Source organism: Somniosus microcephalus, unplaced genomic scaffold (assembly GCF_052327205.1).
Source record: "Somniosus microcephalus isolate GS21.2 unplaced genomic scaffold, FLI_Smic_1.0 unresolved_chr2, whole genome shotgun sequence".
Classification (NCBI taxonomy): Eukaryota; Metazoa; Chordata; class Chondrichthyes; order Squaliformes; family Somniosidae; genus Somniosus; species Somniosus microcephalus.
Genome location: NW_028225180.1, coordinates 84,807,661 through 84,826,869, shown reverse-complemented (window position 1 = coordinate 84,826,869; position 19,209 = coordinate 84,807,661). Strand labels below are relative to the sequence as shown.

Genomic DNA, 19,209 nt, shown 5'->3' with positions numbered 1-19,209 from the left:
TGAAAAGTGATAGAAAATGTTTACTTACCTTTGTTTGTTCCTGCAGGCTTCAACAGCTGGGGAACCGGAGACTCCCGCATCTCCGCAGCAGAGATGACAGATGGCTGCTGCATTCTCCGATTTTGACAGATGAAACGTCATACGTTGACGTTCTCTGTAACCGGCTTCCCCTTAATTGGCCTGCTAAGCCCGCTGGGTGGACTTAACAAGGTCAATCAAGGGAAAATAGCGTGGGTTGGCCACAAGTCGACGGAGGCGGGACATCGACCCGACAAGTGGGAGTCCCGCCTCCAACGCGCAAAGTCGCCCCCCAAGATGTGGAGGCCTCCATTTTCAACAACAACAAGTTTATATATTGCCTTTAACAGAGCAATATATCCCAAGGCACTCCCAGTTTGGGGGGGTAGGGTAGGGGGCCAAGCAGGAGTAGAAGGCGGACTATGGGAAGTGGCTGAAGACACTGTCAGAGGTAGATTTTGAAGGTAAAAGAAAGAAAGACTTGCATTTATATAGCGCCTTTCACAACCAGCAGACACCTCAAAGCGCTTCACAGCCAATGAAGTACTTTTTGAAGTGGAGTCACTGTTGTAATGTGGGAAACGTGGCAGCCAATTTGTGCACAGCAAGCTCCCACAAACAGCAATATGATAATGACCAGATCATCTGTTTTAGTGATGTTGGTTGAGGGATATTGGCCCCAGGACACCGGGGATAACTCCCCCTGCTCTTCTTCGAAATAGTGCCCCTGGGATCTTTTACGCCCACCTGAGAGGGCAGACGGGGCCTCGGTTTAACATCTCATCCGAAAGACGGCCCCTCCGACAGCGCGGCGCTCCCTCAGCACTGCACCGGAGTAGAGATAGATGCAAGAAGATGAAGGAGTCTGGGGAGAGTTGTAGAGTGTAGGGGGAAGAAAGCTGAAGGTCACCGAGAGTAGAGTGGGGAGAGGGCGGAATAGCACCGGATGAGAGCAGAAGGTTTGGAGGAGATTGCCTAGATAGGTAGGGAGGAGCGAGGCTGTGGAGGGATTGCCTCTCAGACACCAACATTTTTTAGGTCATTGTGGAGGAGATTTTTTCAATTTAAATATCGACGCACTGAGTCAACTAAATATACACCATAATAAGCGCTGTCACGACAAAGTTTAATTTACAATCACTCGCACTGTCTCACAAGTTACTCAGGTAAAACAGATGTTTAAATAGTGCGTTGGGACATGCAGTACATCAGATGATTGCGTACTGTGATGGCTTTATTCCTCTGCATCTGTTCTGTTTTTTCTAATTGTTAAGCTGCTTTGTGCCTCTGGTGGTTAGACACTCATGCTGAGGGAGATTGGCTGGATTTTTGAATCATTGAAGCTGGGACTTGCTGCCACTTGCTCTGGCTTTGTCCCGCTTGCTCAGCAAGTGCTGGAGAAGGGACAGGTGGGAAGGATTTGTACAGGACCTTACTGCAGTGGCTGGGTACATCGAACCTACCGCAGGGAAACAGGCCATTCGGCCCATCTGCTCCGTGCCGGTGTTTATGCTCCACTCGAGCCTTCTCCCACCCCTCTTCATCTCACCCTATCAGCATATCCTTCTATTCCTTTCTCCCCCATGTGCTTACATAGAAACATAGAAGATAGGAGCAGGAGTAGGCCATTCGGTCCCTCGAACCTGCTCCGCCATTTGATGAGATCATGGCTGATCATCCAAATTCAGTACCCTGTCCCTGCTTTCTCCCCATATCCCTTGATCCCCTTAGCCTTAAGTGATCCCTTTAGCCTTATCCAGCTTCCCCTTAAATGCATCTATACTATTCGCCTCAACCACTCCCTGTGGTAGCGAGTTCCTCATTCTAACCAGTCTCCGGGTACCATCTCCTTTTGCTTTGTACAATCATCCCTTTTGTCATTTAATCTCTCCTGCTTTCCACCCGATCACAGACCTTCCCTTTTGTTCTTTCCTCCTCTCCCCCATCTCCCTGCCCCTGCAGTTGCTTAAAATCTGTTACATCTTCTAACTTTTTCCAGTTTTGATGAAAGGTCATCAACCCGAAACGTTGGGCTGGATTTTACCAGCCCTCGGGAGGCAGGACTGCTGGGAAAATCCCGCCTCCAACCAATCTTCCCGGGAGTTGGGTCCCCGATTTGCGCAGGGACCCGACCCCTAGCAGCGGGAAGAGGATTATAGCCACTTAACTGCCTGTTAACAGGTAGTTAACAGGCAGTTATGAGGCTTTTCCCAATTCTTCGACTGTTGCTGTGGGCTTCCCGACGTCAGGGGACTCCGCCAGGGTAAGTGAGGCATGCTGTGGGTCTGTTGTTATGTTGGTGTTTGGATGACAGCTGGAGAAGTGGTGTGAAGCATGCAATGGGACACTGGTTAGTATCAGAGCTAAGGAAAAGTTGTGAAAGTAATTTTTAATGTGGTTAGATGTTTCTGCAGCTGACAAGCTGTGAGGTATTTGTGTAGCCTCATCTCATCGGGAGAAGTGACAGATGGTTTCTGCAACCTCAGCTGCAGCTGCCACCTGTTTTATCCAAAGGAGAGAGTCATTGGAGAGCCTGGGTGCAAGGGCTCACCTTTGGACAGTGATTGTCCTTAATGCTGTCAAACACTGTCAAATCATCTGTCAAACAAGTGTGGTGCAGATGCCTTTAAGAAAACCGGCAGATGAAGCGTCATCAACTGACGTCATCTGACACCGGCTTTCCCTTAATTGGCCCGCAAGCCCGCAGGGTGGCTTAACAAGGCCAGTCAGGGCAAAATAGCGTCTGTTCATCAGACGTTGCTGGGGGCAGGACTAAAACCCGGAAGGCAGCAGTCCTGCCCCCAACGCGTCTCGGTAAGTATAATCCTGCCCATTAACTCTGTTTCTCTCTCTCCACGGATGCTGCCTGACCTGCTCAGTGTTTCTAGCATTCTCTGTTTTTATTTCAGATTTCCAGCATCCGCAGTATTTTGCTTATGTTTCTGGGTAAAGATGTTTCTCCTGAATTCCTTACTGGATTTATTAGTGACTATCTTATACTTATGACCCCTAGTCTTGGACTCCCACCTGCCCCCCTTCCCCCCACAACACCTAAATGGAAACATCTTCTCTACGCGTACCCCATCAACAACAACAACAACTTGTATTTATGCAGCGCCTTTAACGTAGTAAAACGTCCCAAGGCGCTGCTCAGGAGTATTATAAGACAAAAAAATTGACACCGATCCACATAAGGATAAATTAGAGCAGGTGACCAAAAGCTTGGCCGAAGAGGTTGGTTTTAAGGAGCGTCTTAAAGGAGGAAAGAGAGGTAGCGAGGCAGGGAGGTTTAGGCAGGGAATTCCAGAGCTTCGGGCCCAGGCAACAGAAGGCACGGCCGCCAATGGTTGAGCGATTATAATCAGGGATTCTCAAGAGGGCAGAATTAGAGGAGCGCAGATATCTCAGGGGGGTTGTGGGGCTGGAGGAGATTACAGAGATAGGGAGGAACAGCACTAATAACGGTCCTTTATAAACCTCCAGACACACAAAATGTAAAGAAGACAAACCAGCAAGTAAGAAATACAAGGCAAATAGAGCTAAGTCTCACTCCAGAGACTTCAGTACAAAATCTAGGCCAACACTCTCAGTGCAGTACCGAGGGAGCGCTGCACTGCCGGAGGCACCGTCTTTCGGATAAGATGTTAAACCGAGGCCCCGCCTGCCCTCTTAGGTAGGCCTAAAAAATCCCACGGGCACTATTTCGACAAACAGCAAGGGAGCTCTCCCTCAACCGACATCGCCGAAACAGATGATCTGAGTCATTATCTCATTGCTGTTTGTGGGAGCTTGCGGTGCGCAATTTGGCTGCCGTGTTTCTTACATTACAACAGTGACCACACTTCACAAAAAGTACTTCATTGGCTGTAAAGCGCCTTGGGATGCCCTGAGGTGGTGAAAGGTGCTGCAGAAATGCAAATTCTCTTTGAAGTCTGTCTATTTTAAGTTGCCTGGGTTTTGAGGACTGCAAGGGCTCGGGCCAGATCTAGACAGTGAGGGCTGGAATTTATCAATGGAAGCGAGTAGGAGGCGGGACTCCCACTTTTGGGGTTGTAGTGCCGCCTCCATCGAGTTGTGGCCAACCCACTCGATTTTCCCTTGATTGACCTTGTTGAGCCCGCCCAGCAAGCTCAGCAGGCCAATTAAGGGCCACCCGGCAACAGGTGACATCACAGATTGACATTTCACCCGTCAAGAGCTTTTGACAGATGAAATATCAGCGCTTGACAGCTCTTTGAAACACTGACAATCTGCACTCCAGGTTAATTCCTCCTCTCAGGATGATTTCGAGATCTCTCCGGAACAGAAAGCTGAATGCTGCAGATTTTGACAGCTCGCAGCCATTCTGCTTTCTGTGCCGGTCGGATGAAGGACTCCCGAGACCTAAAGGAAGGAAGCCTGCATTAGTAAGTTAGGTAAGTAAAACTTATTTAAACACTTTACACACACCAAACACACTTACCTCTGCACTCATGCACCCATCACTCACCTGAACACCGGACATCTTGAACCCTCCAAGCCCTTCAGCCCGACGGTCCGCCTCGCTAACTTGGCGTGGTTTGGAGCCGTTGGGAATCCCACACTTCAGGGCCAAAAATAGGGATTAGGCTAAAAACTGCTTGTTAACTACCTGTTAACAGGCAGTTAATTGGCACTAATCCCCTTCCCGCCTCACGTGGAGGCGGGTTGGGGGCGGGATGGGTTCGTGCCCCCCGATTTCGCGATTTTAACCCCCCACATGCCTCCAATCCCGCCTCCACGGCTCTGGGAAATTCTAGCCCTGAGTGTCAGCAGGCTATTGGGTGAAGTATTACTGTACCCTAGCACGAGTCATCCACTTCAGGGAGGCAGGGGGTGTAGAGGGAGAAAACTGGGTGGGGGGAAGAGTAGCCACATACACGGAGGGGTTTAAATGGCAAACCTTTTGCATAAAACCTTAAAGCTTTCCAGCTGTGGCTCAGTTGGTAGCACTCTCGCTTCTGAGTCAGAAGGTTGAGGGTTCAGGTCCCACTCCAGAGACTTGCAGCACATAAAGCTCGGTTGACACTCCAGTGCAGTACTGAGGGAGCGCCGCACTGTCGGAGGGGCAGTACTGAGGGAGCGCCGCACTGTCGGAGGGGCAGTACTGAGGGAGCGCCGCACTGTCGGAGGGGCGGTACTGAGGGAGCGCCGCACTGTCGGAGGGGCAGTACTGAGGGAGCGCTGCACCGTCGGAGGGGCAGTACTGAGGGAGCGCTGTACCGTCGGAGGGGCATTACTGAGGGAGCGCTGCACTGTCGGAGGGGCATTACTGAGGGAGCGCCGCACTGTTGGAGGGACAATACTGAGGGATTGCTACACTATCGGAGGGGCATTACTGAGGGAGCGCCGCACTGTTGGAGGGACAATACTGAGGGATTGCTACACTATCGGAGGGGCAGTACTGAGGGAGCGCTGCACTGTTGGAGGGGCAGTACTGAGGGAATGTCGCACTGTCGGAGGGACAATACTGAGGGATTGCTACACTATCGGAGGGGCAGTATTGAGGGAGCGCTGCACTGTCGGAGGAGCAGCACTGAGGGAGCACCGCACCGTCGGAGGGGCAGTACTGAGGGAGTGCCGCACTGTTGGAGGGGCAGTACTGAGGGAGCGCCGCACTGTCGGAGGGGCAGTACTGAGGGAGCGCTGCACTGTCAGAGGGGCAGTACTGAGGGAGCGCCGCACTGTCGGAGGGGCAGTACTGAGGGAGCGCTGCACTGTCGGAGGGGCAGTACTGAGGGAGTGCCGCACTGTTGGAGGGGCAGTACTGAGAGAGTGCTGCACTGTTGGAGGTGCTGTCTTTCGGATGAGATGTTAAACTGAGGCCCCGTCTGCTCTCTCAGGTGGATGTAAAAGATCCCATGGCACTATTTCGAAGAAGAGTAGGCGAGTTATACCTGGGGCCAATATTTATCCCTCAACCAACATCACTAAAACAGATGATCTGGTCATTATCACATTGCTGTTTGTGGGAGCTTGCTGTGCGCAAATTGGCTGCCGTGTTTCCTACATTGCAATAGTGACCACACTTCAAAAAGTGCTTCATTGGCTGTGGTCGTGAAAGGCGCTATACAAATGCAAGTCTTTCTTTCTTTTTGCACTTCATGCTGAATAGCTTTTGAGCCAATGAATTGTGGGCGTTACTCGGGAAAACTATTCTTGTCCTTCCTCATCAGTTCTCGCAATCGAAGAAACTGCTGAATAATTTACCACCAAATTGTGCCTGTCGCCTCTTCATCAACTGAGCTGGATGTCTTTGTTAAATAGTACATACCCAGAAGGAAGAGGATTGAAGGTTTTAGTGTGGTTATTCCCACAGATAGCCCTGTGTTAATTAATAACAAGAATCTACATTTCACAGGGGCTGGCTGCATTAATAACTGGACTTTTCTAGGTTGCGGATCAACTGAATACAAATTGCGGAACTTCTCATTTTTCTCTTTGTTCATTGAGGCGATCCTTCTCTTCTTCCACGTTCCTGCCTCACTCTTTGACGGTTCCCTCATCCGATCCTGGTCCGACCCTCACCCGCAGCTACGCAATCAAGTGAGCTTTCCACCGCTTTGAGTGGAGGGGTCAGGAGTGGAAAAGCCCAAGTTATTTATCTCAACGCTGTTTGTCCTGTTGTGCACGTGTGAAGACAGAGGCAGTCTTGGCTGTGACGGCGACTGCAGTCGAATAGCAGTCACTATCTAGGACCACAACAACAACAATTTGTATTTATATAGTGCCGTTAGTGTAGTAAAACATCCCAATGCGCTGCACAGGAGTGTTACAAGACAAAAGAAAATTTGACACCGAGTCACATAAGGAGAAATTAGGGCAGGTGAAAGAGGTGAAGCTTGGTCAAAGAGGTAGGTTTTAAGGAGCATCTTAAAGGAGGAGAGAGAGAGGCGGAGAGGTTTAGGGAGGGAATTCCAGAGCTTAGGGCCCAGGCAGCTGAAGGCACGGCCGCCAATGGTGGAGCGATTATAATCAGGGATGCTCAAGAGGGTAGAATTAGAGGAGCGCAGAGATCTTGGGTGGGGGGGGTGTTGTGGGGGCTGGAGGAGATTACAGAGACAGGAAGGGGCGAGGCCATTGAGGGACTTGAAAACAAGGATGAGAATTTTGAAATCGAGGCGTTCTTCACACCTGAAGAATGGTTTCTCGATTGAGGTACAGGAGGACTACCAGCTCCCCTGGAACAGCAGCTTCAGGAGATTGTTATCAAGATGCCATGCCGGATTTCCCTCCCCACACCCGTCGACCCCCCTGGCTTTAGGTTCTTTCCCCATAGCTCCCCTGAAAAAAAAACCAATCAATATCTCCATAACTCCCAATCCCGTTTCTCAACAGATGCCAACTGACCCCAGATCAGCTCCTTCCTTCCTCCCGGCTTGTGAATTTTGTCCTCTCGTCCTGTGCTCAAGGCCCTTGTTTACTTTAGCCTTTTATCTGGGACCCTTCTTTCTTGTCTTACTAAATGATGACACACTTTGCCTCAATAATGAGCAATCCTGACTTCGCGCTCTCCTCGGCAGCATTGCGTCTTTTCGTCTCAAGTCAATTATGGGCCGCAAAGAACATCATTCATATTTTAAAGCCTGGTTAATGGACAATCAATTCCTATCAGCTAGGAATGATATTTAAGTAAATTTAATTCTAGCTGAAATTGATTTGTGCTCAGTCGCATGATCTTTCAAACATAGTAATTACATAACAAATAAAAGACGTCTGCAGGGTGATTGCTCACTGCAGCAGCCTCCGACACTCCACCAGGGTCACCAGCACTTCAGTAAGAGCGAGTCGCATCGGGACTCTGTTTCCAAAGGAAGTCTCCCGATCAGGACCAATTTTAAAGAGAGTCTCCTCATCGGGAGCCCTTTTAAAGCGTGTTCCATTGGCTGTAAAGCGCTTTGGGACATCCTGAGGTCGTGAAAGGCAGGATAGAAACGAAAGTTCTTTTTTCAGTGACTTTTGATCTCAACGTGGTGAGCATTTAGGGAGGAGCGAGAGTTTGTGCGACAGTCTCTCTCTCTCTCAATCTCTCTTCGGCAGTCCCTCGGAACCGAGGATGACTTGCTTCCGCACTAAAAATGTGTTCTCAGGTGACTGATGAGCCCAATGTGGGACCTACAGTCTCTGTCGCGGGTGGGGCAGACGGTGGTTGAAGGGGCGGGTGGGTGGGGTGCTTGGGTTGACGTGCGCTCCTTCCGCTGTTTGCGCTTGGCTTCTGCTTGCTCCCGGCGAAGAGACTCGAGGTGCTCAGCGCCTTCCTGGATGCTACTCCTCCACTTTGTGCGGTCTTGGGCCGGGGATTCCCAGGTGTCGGTGGGGATGTTGCACTTTTTCAAGGAGCCTTTGAAGGTGTCCCTGAAGCGTTTCCTCTGCCCACCTGGGGCTCTCTTGCCGTGTCGGAGCTCCGAGTAGAGTGCTTGTTTTGGGAGTCGCGTATCGGGCATGCGGTCGATGTGGCCCGTCCATTGGAGCTAATCGAGCGTGGTCTAAACTTCGATGCTGGGGATGTTGGCCTGAGCGCGAACACTGACGTTGGTGCGCCGATCCTGCCAATGGATTTGCAGGATCTTGTGGAGGCAGCGTTGGTGGTACCTCTCCAGTGCTTTGAGGTGCCTGCTGTAAATGGTCCATGTCTCTGAGGCATACAGGAGGGCGGGTATCACTGCTGCCCTGTAGACCATGAGCTTGGTGCCGGGCTTGAGGTCCTGGTCTTCAAACACACTCTTCCTCAGGCGACCGAAGGCTGCACTGGCACACTGAAGGCAGTGTTGGACTTTGTCATCGACGTCTGCCCTTGTTGACAGTAGGCTCCCGAGGTATGGAAAGTGCATTTCATTTCGACAGTGCATTGAAAGATAAGAGAGGGAAGTTGAGAAGAGCAGCAAACTTTGCAGTAGGGAGAGGTGAGGGAGGTTGAGACTGAGAGAGATTAGAGACAGCTAGAGGTGAGAGAGACAGCTCATCAATTATATAACAAGCTCTACCTTGTACACACCAGGAGAGTGAGGGAAGTGCCACAAGAGCCTCCCCAGATACGGGAGCAGCATTCAGTCTTGGGCTTTTTGGAGATCTGAGTTGTTGAGAGGAAAAGATGCATTTGGCATGAAAGAGAAACTTGAGCTTTTCTGGAGACAGCTTTGGCAATGGGGGTTCTAATTATAGGTCAGAGCACGTAGGCAAGTCGCGAATGCGAACAGATGAAGAAAGACTAAAGGGTGAAGACATCAAAGGTAAAAGTGGAACTGATTGATGACCCGAATTCTTAAACGTTTTGCTGTTCCTGTTGATACCTGGGCTAAAAGGTTTAAATTACGAGGACAGGTTGCACAGACTGGGCTTGTATTCCCTCGAGTTTAGAAGATTAAGGGGCGATCTAATCGAAGTATTTAAGATGATTAAAGGATTTGACAGGATAGATAGAGAGAGACTATTTCCTCTGGTGCGGGGGGGGTGGAGTCCAGAACAAGGGGGCATAACCTTAAAATCAGAGCCAGGCCGTACAGGGGTGATGTCAGGAAGCACGTCTTCACACAAAAGGCAGTGGAAATCTAGAACTCTCTCCCCCAAAATCTGCTGAGGCTGGGGGTCAATTGAAAATGTCAAAACTGAGATTGATAGATTTTTGTTAGGCAAGGGTAATGAGGGTTACGGAACCAAGGCGGGTGACATGAATCTTGTCATTCATGTGGAAATAACTTATGAAGCAATACTGGGCGGCCTGCTGGTGGCGCTGTCCAGGGAGAGTATAAATACTCGGGCATGGGCCCAGCTTGCTCAGGACATTCCTTAACAGGAATTAGTGAAGGACACAACTAGATCCCCATGTTGAAAAACAGTTGATTAAAGCCTTGTTTAATACTCAGACCAAGTGCCTAGTAGTTTTCTTATGTCAGCGGGTAGATGGAGTTAAGATGCAGATCAGCCGAGATCTAACTGGATGGTGGAACAGGCTCGAGGTTCCTGTTCCTACCTTCTTCCTATGTTGCTAATAGCCTGTCAACACTCACTGCGTGCATATATGAGGATTGGCAGCTAGGGCGAGGTACCAGAGCAGTTCTGGGAACTGTGAATACTTAAGAATACATAAGAAACAGGAGCAGGAGTCGGTCATTTGGCCCCTCGAGCCTGCTCCACCATTCAATAAGATCATGGCTGATCTGATCTTGGCCTCAACACCACTTCCCTGCCCGCTCCCCATAACCCTCGACTCCCTTATTGTTCAAAAATCTGTCTATCTCCACCTTAAATATACAGGAAACTCTTTTTTAGACGGGACCGGCGTGCTGCCGGTTGATCAAAAGGTCCGGATTACAGAGAGGTATACGTACGAAGGTAGGAGAGCCCCGTACATGGCCACAGATCCAGGCGTCCCTGTTGCATGGCCACAGGTGCAGGAACCCCGGTTACACGGCCACAGATCCAGGAACCCCGGTTACACGGCCACTAATATGAAGTAAAACTTACCTGAGCCTACTCCTGAATTTTGCCGGTTAAGAGAGATTTCCGGTTATTTAGGTGTCGGTAAAAAGAGAGTTTCCTGTATTCACCGACTCCGCCTCCACAGCTTTCTGGGGAAGAGAATTCCACAGATTCACGACCCTCTGAGAGAAGAAATTCCTCCTCATCTCCATCTTAAATGGGCGACCCCTTATTCTGAAACTGTGCCCCCGAGTTCTAGATTCCCCCACGAGGGGAAACATCCTCTTTGAATCCGTTACCTCGGGGCGGGGTGGGGGGGCAGCAGGGCGGGAAAGTCAGCACCTTCAGGAGAGGAGAGCAGAAAACTCGGGGAAGTTTAAAAAAAAAACAATTCTATCGTTCGGATCTTGCTTGAAACAGAAAGAATCAAAAAGAATTTATTCTGGATAAGTCGTCTGGTTCTGATTATGTTTCATTGCATACGGATGACATGATCGTTGGGGAGGTAACTTGGGAGGAGAGAGTGGCCCCAGTAATGAGGGGGAGCTGAATTAGCTCGTGTACACTGGAAATGAGAAGACCTGTGAAGCAGTCGAGGTTAATGACTGTAGCCACACGGATGTTGATTTCGCTCCCTCGCACGTTCGGTGTCATCAGTTCTGGTGATGTTGCTGTTTTCTGCAGAGGAGTTTGGGTTCAGCGTCATGCGCTTGATCAGCAGCAACTGCTGACCTCGCTTTTTGCCCTTGAGTGCTGCTTCTGCGGTTTGTATTCTGTTTGTGTTCTGGTGTCGGGTTCATCCCGTCTCTGCTGCAGGACAGAGTCTTCAGCACCAGAACTACGATTGGCACCCTCAAAGTTACAACTTCCATTGTGAGGTGTCAGCTTTGGCTCAGTGGTATGACCCTTGCCTCGGAGTCAGAACATTGTGGCTTCAAGTCCCACTCCAGAGCCTTGAGCCCATAACACAGGCTGACACTCTCCAGTGACAGTACTGAGGGAGCGCCGCACTGTCGGAGGGGCAGTGCTGAGGGAGCGCCACACTGTCGGGCTGGCGGTACTGAGGGAGCGCCGCACTGTCGGAGGGGCAGTACTGAGGGAGCGCCGCACTGTCGGAGGGGCAGTAGTTAGGGAGCGCCGCAGTGTCGGAGGGGCAGTACTGAGGGAGCGCCGCACTGTCGAGGGGCAGTACTGAGGGAGCGCCGCACTGTCGGAGGGACAGTCGTTAGGGAGCACCGCAGTGTCAGAGGGGCAGTACTGAGGGAGCGCCACACTGTCGGAGGGGCAGTACTGAGGGGGCGGTGCACTGTCGGAGGGGCAGTACTGAGGAAGCGCTGCACTGTCGAAGGTGCCATCTTTCGGATGAGACGTTAAACCGAGACACCGTCTGCCCTCTCAGGTGGATGTAAAAGATCCCACGGCCACTATTGGAAGAACAGCAGGGGGAGTTCTCCCCGGCGTCCTAGGGCCAATATTTATCCCTCAACCAGCATCACTAAAACAGGTGATCTGGTCATTATCACATTGCTGTTTGTGAGAGCTTGCTGTGCGCAAATTGGCTGCCGCGTTTCCCACATTACAACTTGTAAAGTACGCCATTGGCTGTAAAGCGCTTTGGGACGTCCTGAGGTGGTGAAAGGCGCTGTAGAAAGTACTTTCTTTTTCTACTGATCTTAGAGAAGATGAGTACAGTCCAAGAGTGTCAAGAGTTAATAGCTGACCCGTGCATCCAGTCTGCGAGCTTGCGGCCACATTGTGCCATCAGAAACTATTAAGCCACTGGCAGCGCAGAACAAAACTACCTCCCAAGGAAGGTTTTGTACTCCCCAACAGCATTAGCGCTGGGTCATTTGCTTTAGAGGGTTACCCTGCTGCTCGGTAACAACAGTGTGTTATAAATCTCATCAGCATGAAGAAATGACTCATGAAATAACACTGGATGGCCAGTTGATGGCGCCGCCCAAGGAGTATAAATACTCGGGCGTGGGCCCAGCTTGCCCTGGGACATTTTGTAAGACAGGAACTAGTGAAGTACAACTAGACCTCCATGTTCTGAAACAAGTTGATTAAAGCCTTGCTTTATACTCGAACCAAGTGCGTAGTGAGTTTTATTACGTCACAGTGACTGCACTTTAAAGTCATTCATTGCTTGTTCCCTCGCCACTGACTCTATCCCACACTAAAACCTTCAATCCTCTTCCTTCTGGGTATGTAATATTTAACAAAGACATCGAGCTCGGTTGATGAAGAGGCGACAGGCACAATTTGGTGGTAAATTATTCAGCAGTTTCTTCGATTGCGAGAACTGATGAGGAAGGCCAAGAATAGCTTTCCCGAGTAACGCCCACCATTCATCGGCTCAAAAGCTATTCAGCACGAAGTGTAAAAAGAAAGAAAGACTTGCATTTATGTAGCGCCTTTCACGACCACAGCCAATGAAGTACTTTTTCTGAAGTGCAGTCACTGTTGTAATGTAGGAAACACAGCAGGCAATTTGCGCACAGCAAGCTCCCACAAACAGCAATGAGATAATGACCAGTTCATCTTGACGTAAAAAAACTACTCGGCACTTGGTCTGAGTATTAAACAAGGCTTTAATCAACTGTTTTTCAACATGGAGATCTAGTTGTGTCCTTCACTAGTTCCTGTTAAAGAATGTCCTGCACAAGCTGGGCCCGTGCCCGAGTATTTATGCTGTCCCTGGACAGCGCCACCAGCAGGCCGCCCAGTATTGTTATATAAGTAATTTTCACATGAATGACAAGATTCAGGTCACATCTGTTTTGGCGATGTCGGTTGAGGGAGAGCTCCCCTGCTGTTCGTTGAAATAGTGGCTGTGGGATTTTTTAGGCCCACCTAAGAGGGCAGGCAGGGCCTCGGTTTAACATCTTGTCCGAAAGACGGCAGCTCCGGCAGTGCAGTGCTCCCCCGGTACTGCACTGAAAGTGTCGGCCTAGATTTTGCACTGAAGTCTCTGGAGTGAGACTTAGCTCTATTTGCCTTGTATTTCTTACTTGCTGGTTTGTCTTCTTTACACTTTGTGGGTCTGGAGGTTTATAAAGGACCGTTATTAGTGCTGTTCCTCCCTATCTCTGTAATCTTCTCCAGCCCCACAACCCCCCGAGATATCTGCGCTCCTCTAATTCTGCCCTCTTGAGGATCCCTGATTATAATCACTCAACCGTTGGCGGCCGTGCCTTCTGTTGCCTGGGCCCTAAGCTCTGGAATTCCCTGCCTAAACCTCTCCACCTCGCTACCTCTCTTTCCTCCATCAAAACACTCCTTAAAACCTACGTCTTTGACCAAGCTTTTGGTCACCTGCCCTAATTTATCCTTATGTGGATCGATGTCAATTTTTTTTTTTGTCTTAAAATACTCCTGTGCAGCGCCTTGGAACGTTTTACTACATTAAAGGAGCTATATAAATACAAGTTGTTGTTGTGAAGCCCATTTGGAGATGTGATAAGGTACTACATAAATGCAAGTCTTTCTTTCCAATAGTGCACCAGCCGTCAGTCGCAACCCTGCGGGGCAAATGGTACATTATCCCCAACCTGAGGCTTGCTCCGTGGCACCACAGGATTACCCAGTGGGTATTTGAGCCACACAGATCATGGAAGGTGCGAGCTTCAATCCTTGGCTTGTGCTGGTGTTGATCTTACTCAGGGTGACGGTTGCTCGTGGCAGTCCTGGGGTAGGGAGAAGAAAATGAGCTGGGTGTTTTCAGCTCCGGCTCACAATCCCGTAGCCCTTGCTGGAGTTGCAAATGTGGTGATTGGGATTGTCTCTGAGATTGAACAGTCTGCTGACAAACACTGTCAAAGCTCAGACATCATAATTGACGTAAGAAAACTACTCGGCACTTGGTCTAAGCGTTAAACAAAGCTTTAATCAACTGTTTTACAACCTGGAGGTCAAGTTGTGTCCTTCACTAGTTCCTGTTAAGAATGTCCTGCGCAAGCTGGGCCCGTGCCCGAGTATTTATACTCTCCCTGGACAGCGCCACCCGCAGGCCGCTCAGTATTATTTCATAAGTCTTTCTTTCATGAATGACTGATTCATTCATGTCAATAATTACATTAATAAATATTGTGGCGAGTCTTCCAGATTATCACACTTCTGTCCCTCACGTTGTAGGGGGGGAAATTTTAGTTGCTTTGTGCCTCCCGTTAGCGCCCTAAGAGGGCGCTAACGGGGCGCAAAGCATCTAGCGCCCAGGCGCGACGATGTTTGCACCGCTCGCGAAATTGACCAGACATTTTGCGACGGTGCTAACCACTACCGCCACGATCTCCTGTGCCTGCAGATCGTAACGTCAGTCGAGTGCACAACGCCCCGGACTGCATATTGAGTGGCGCCTCCTGCCTTTCCGCCTGCCAGTAGCAATGACAGGGGAGCGTTTTGCAGTTGGGAAGGGACTGGGCGACCGCTTCCTGCCTTTTTTTGTCGGCGACATTTTTGCACCACGCATTCTGAGAGAGAGAGAGCCTTCTGGAGAGATTCAACGCTGTGTGAAGGAGTTTTGGGTACTGAGCAGCACTTTGCAGGTTCATTTTGATTTGACCTTCCTTGCATCGATTTAGAAGAGACTATGGGGGCTGCACTCTGAGTTCTTTCCCTGGGCCTCTCCATTGTTCTTTCCAGCAGATTTGATGTACAGGTCTCTCCAGGCCGAGATTCAAGGCTGCAATAAGCAAGGTGTGGATGGAGAGCAAGATCGACCTTCCCCTTTCAGAACTGGTCGGCGCCAGTGTGTCTGTGTTCCATTGCTGAGTGACATCACATGCGCTTCGCCAGCGCGCTGAGGTAGTGCCTCGCTCCTTGGCGTTAGCGCCTTAATAGAGGTGTGTAGCGCCTGATTTAGCGCTCCAATCACCTCCAGGGGCGATAGAAGCCAAGTTTGCAGTCGGAGGCGATAATTGGCGCCAGGCGCTAAACTTTGCGCCCAGCCAATAATTACGCCCCAAACGGGGCAATACCAAATTTCTCCCCCGAAATACATAAATTATTAAGGTTTTCCATACATTTTCATCAGTACTGAAGAAGTGCCAATGCTAATCTTACCATTGTGATGTGGGACACATTAATAATGGAGCTGAGCGATGCAGCTCTCAATGCCAAACAGATTTATTTATTTTTTCAACATGAAATCTCTTTAATCTTGGTGTTCCACATCAGGAGACTGATTGTAAGATACTACAAATCAGCAAGTTACGTTCCTATAGCCTGCCTCATATCACAAAGACACTGTAGAATACCTCACAGGGCAGGGAAGAAGAAAAAGCTGACACCAAACAAGATGAAAGATGGGATTAGGGGATGGGACCGATGGAACAGCCGGCAATGGTGGATCATCGCTGATGGGGATCGAGGAGTAGGCCAGTGTCGAGGGGCGCGATCTTGCCAGCCCTGGGGAGGCGGGTATGGAGGCAGGACTGCCGGGAAAATGGAAAAATTTGGGAGCGGGTGCCCAAATCGCCTGCATGCCATCTTGCCAGGAGGCGGGTAGCCGTCCCACACTGGGTCCCGTCTCCTTTGGAGGCGGGAAGGGATTACATCCGAGGATTATCCCCTTTTTGCCCACACAAGTGCGGGCTTCCCGAAGGCTCTGAACCCCGCCAGGGTCACCGAGGCGAGCAGTGGGTCGGAGGGGTACAAAAGTGTGGTGTGAAGGTAAGTGATGTGTGCAAGTGTGGAGAGGTGAGTATCTGAGGTAAATGCAAAGTGTTAGTAAAAGTGTACTTACCTTTGTTTCTTCCTGCAGGCTTCAGTCGGTGGGTATGCGGAGAGTCTCAGACCTCCGCAGTGGAGATGACAGATGGCTGCTGCATTCTCCAATGCAACAACCATCTCATTTCTGCAAAAGAAAGAGGTTTGATGAGGTCTTGAATTCAAGAACTCATCAAACTACAGAGAATGTCAGTGTTTGATAGCTTCACAGGGCTGTCAAACGATGACAATTCATCTGTCAAAAGTTTTTGAGAGATGAAATGTCATACGCTGACGTTCTCTGTAACCGGCTTCCCCTTACTTGGCCTGCTGAGCCCGCTGGGCGGGCTTAACAAGATCAATAAAGGGAAAATAGCGCGGGTTGGCCAGAAGTTGATGGAGGCGGGACTAAAACCCGACAAGCGAGAGTCCCGCCTCCAAAAGCTCCCCATTGGCAAAATCCAGCCCTTATGTGCTGTGTATCTGCACCCAGCAGGAACTGGGTGGAGTGCACCCGGCTCATTTCACCCAGGGCCCTGATGGCATAGCGAGGAGACATTCAGCCCATCTGCTGAGGCCATATTTGAACCTGGATTCCCAGAGGTGAAAGGTCGTGGCAGCATTTCACCTGCGGGGCTTGCCGTGTCCCTGGCACAGAGGCGCACGAGTTATGAGCAGGAAGAAGCCTGAGGCAGTGAAAAGGCCTCTTCTCAGGGTTGGAATGGTGTGGAATATAATGTGGAAGCTCAGCCTTGCATCCAGCCTGGTGCGGATGTGTTTGGCGCTGTCACCATCTGACAGAGTGTGAAAGATGTTGCGTCCTCTAAATTAGCACAGTAACATCCCTTTGAAAAATGGAAAATACGAAAAGAAGCCTTTGCAGCTAGATTAACCTCCCCTGCCCGCTCCCAATTGCCAACACCCCCCACGCATTCATTAACATTTAGCTTGTGTCTTTGATGGATTAGATGCCATGTCACGGAGCCAGCTTTAAGAACAGCGTCAGTGAAGGATGAAGCCCCCGGTTACAGGAAGAACGCTGGAACTGAAGACACAGAAAGAAAAATATTCCTCACGGCTTCCAGTTCTGATTCATCGCTGCCGCTTCCTGATCTGCAAACTCGAGATTTAATGAAAATTACATAAATTCTGGATTGCGAAGCGCACCCACTATTGAAATCAATACACTGGTAGCAGAATAAATGGGTGATGTATAATCTGTATCTTTATGGTAAGCCTTTCTGACACTTTGATGATTTTTTTTCATTATATTTGCTAACAGAGAATGTTTTTTTAATTCTCTATGTAACTCCCTGCTGTCTTTCCATTATTCTGAATGTGACTCTCCCATTTATCCACAATTCCCCAACTCCTCCCACCTATGCATGTGTATCAATGTTACTCCCTCTCACCATCAGTTTTTCGCTTTGTAACTTCCACCCATTGACCTATTACTCCCGATGTAGCTCCTCCCCACCCATAAATTATTCCATTAAACAATCCGTTATTCTCTCTATAACTCTCTTCCCCGCATCCATCGTTCTCTGTGTCTTCTTCTCTTAGGCAGTCCCTCGGAACCGAGGATGACTTGTTTCCGCACTAAAAATGAGTTCTCAGGTGACTGATGAGTCCAATGCGGGACCTACAGTCTCTGTCACAGGTGGGGCAGACAGTGGTTGAAGGGGCGGGTGGGTGGGGCGCTTGGGTTGACGTGCGCTCCTTCCGCTGCCTGTGCTTGGCTTCCGCTTGCTCCCGGCGAAGAGACTCGAGGTGTTCGGCGCTTTCCTGGATGCTTCTCCTCCACTTTGTGCGGTCTTGGGCCAGGGAATTCCCAGGTGCCGGTGGTGGGGATGTTACACTTTTTCAAGGAGGCTTTGAGGGTGTCTGTATAACTCCCTCTTATCTGTCTGTTATGCCAACTTGGGGAAGGGTGATTTAGGCCGAAGCCTCCTCCCCAGCTGCAGTCCATGCCGACTGGTAGTTAGTGGGCACAGATTGCCACTGCTGTGGGAGGATGGAGAGATTGAGGCAGGCACTTAGGTTTGAGAAGCGACCTTTGTGACACTCACCGATAAGTTGAGAGAATATCGTTACCTTCCCCCCTGCCCCATTTTAGTGTCTCCTCGGAAACAGGCAGGCAACTAACTCTTAGACCATTGTCCCTTTTTAAAAAAAAACAAATTCTGCGTGTTAATGGGTTCTTTTTTGCTTCTTCTGCATGTACCTGTTATTGTGCCTTAATGGATATTTGATTCTGATATCATTGTAGCTGATAGTCCGACTCTGTAATGATAAAGTGATTCACATGAAGTTAAATGTTTCTTTATTTCTCTTTGGCGGCCTTTGGCGGTCTTTGGCGGCTTTGCCGTGAGATTACAAAATGCTACAGTTCAGAGGGACCTGGGGGTCCTTGTGCATGAATCACAAAAAGTTAGCATGCAGGTACAGCAAGTAATCAAAAAGGCAAATGGAATGTTGGCCTTTATTTCAAGGGGGTTGGAGTATAAAAGCAGGGAAGTCCTGCTACAACTGTACAGGGCGTTGGTGAGACCACACCTGGAGTACTGCGTACAGTTTTGGTCTCCTTATTTACTTGCATTGGAGGCAGTTCAGAGATGGTTCACACGGTTAATTCCAGAGATGAGGGGGTTGACTTATGAAGAAAGGTTGAGCAGGTTGGGCCTATACTCATTGGAATTTAGAAGAATGAGAGGTGATCTTATTGAAACATATAAGATACTGAGGGGGCTCGACAAAGTAGATGCAGAGAGGATGTTTCCCCTCGTGGGGAAATCTAGAACTCGGGGACACAGTTTCAGAATAAGAGGTCACCCTTTTATAACTGAGATGAGGAGGAATTTCTTTTCTCAGAGGGTCGTAAATCTGTGGAATTCTCTGCCCCAGAGAACCGTGGAGGCTGGGTCATTAAGATGGAGATAGACAGATTTTTGCAAGATAAGGGAGTGAAGGGTTATGGGGAGCGGGCGGAGAAGTGGCTTTGAGCCCAAGATCAGCCATGATCTTATTGAATGGCGGAGCAGGCTC

The 19,209-nt window shown here is 49.7% G+C and overlaps 1 protein-coding gene across 1 annotated transcript in view; it reads left to right on the top strand.

Moving 5' to 3' along the window:
- Positions 1 to 18,474, top strand: part of LOC147092941 (ADP-ribose glycohydrolase MACROD1-like) — a 1,295,420-nt gene extending 1,276,946 nt beyond the window's left edge. The window contains exon 11 of the mRNA XM_085976266.1: positions 17,133 to 18,474. Coding sequence (XP_085832392.1) covers positions 17,133 to 17,158 — 26 coding nt within the window. The 3' untranslated portion in view covers positions 17,159 to 18,474. The remainder of the gene's footprint in view (positions 1 to 17,132) is intronic.
- Positions 18,475 to 19,209: the final 735 nt, after the last annotated feature.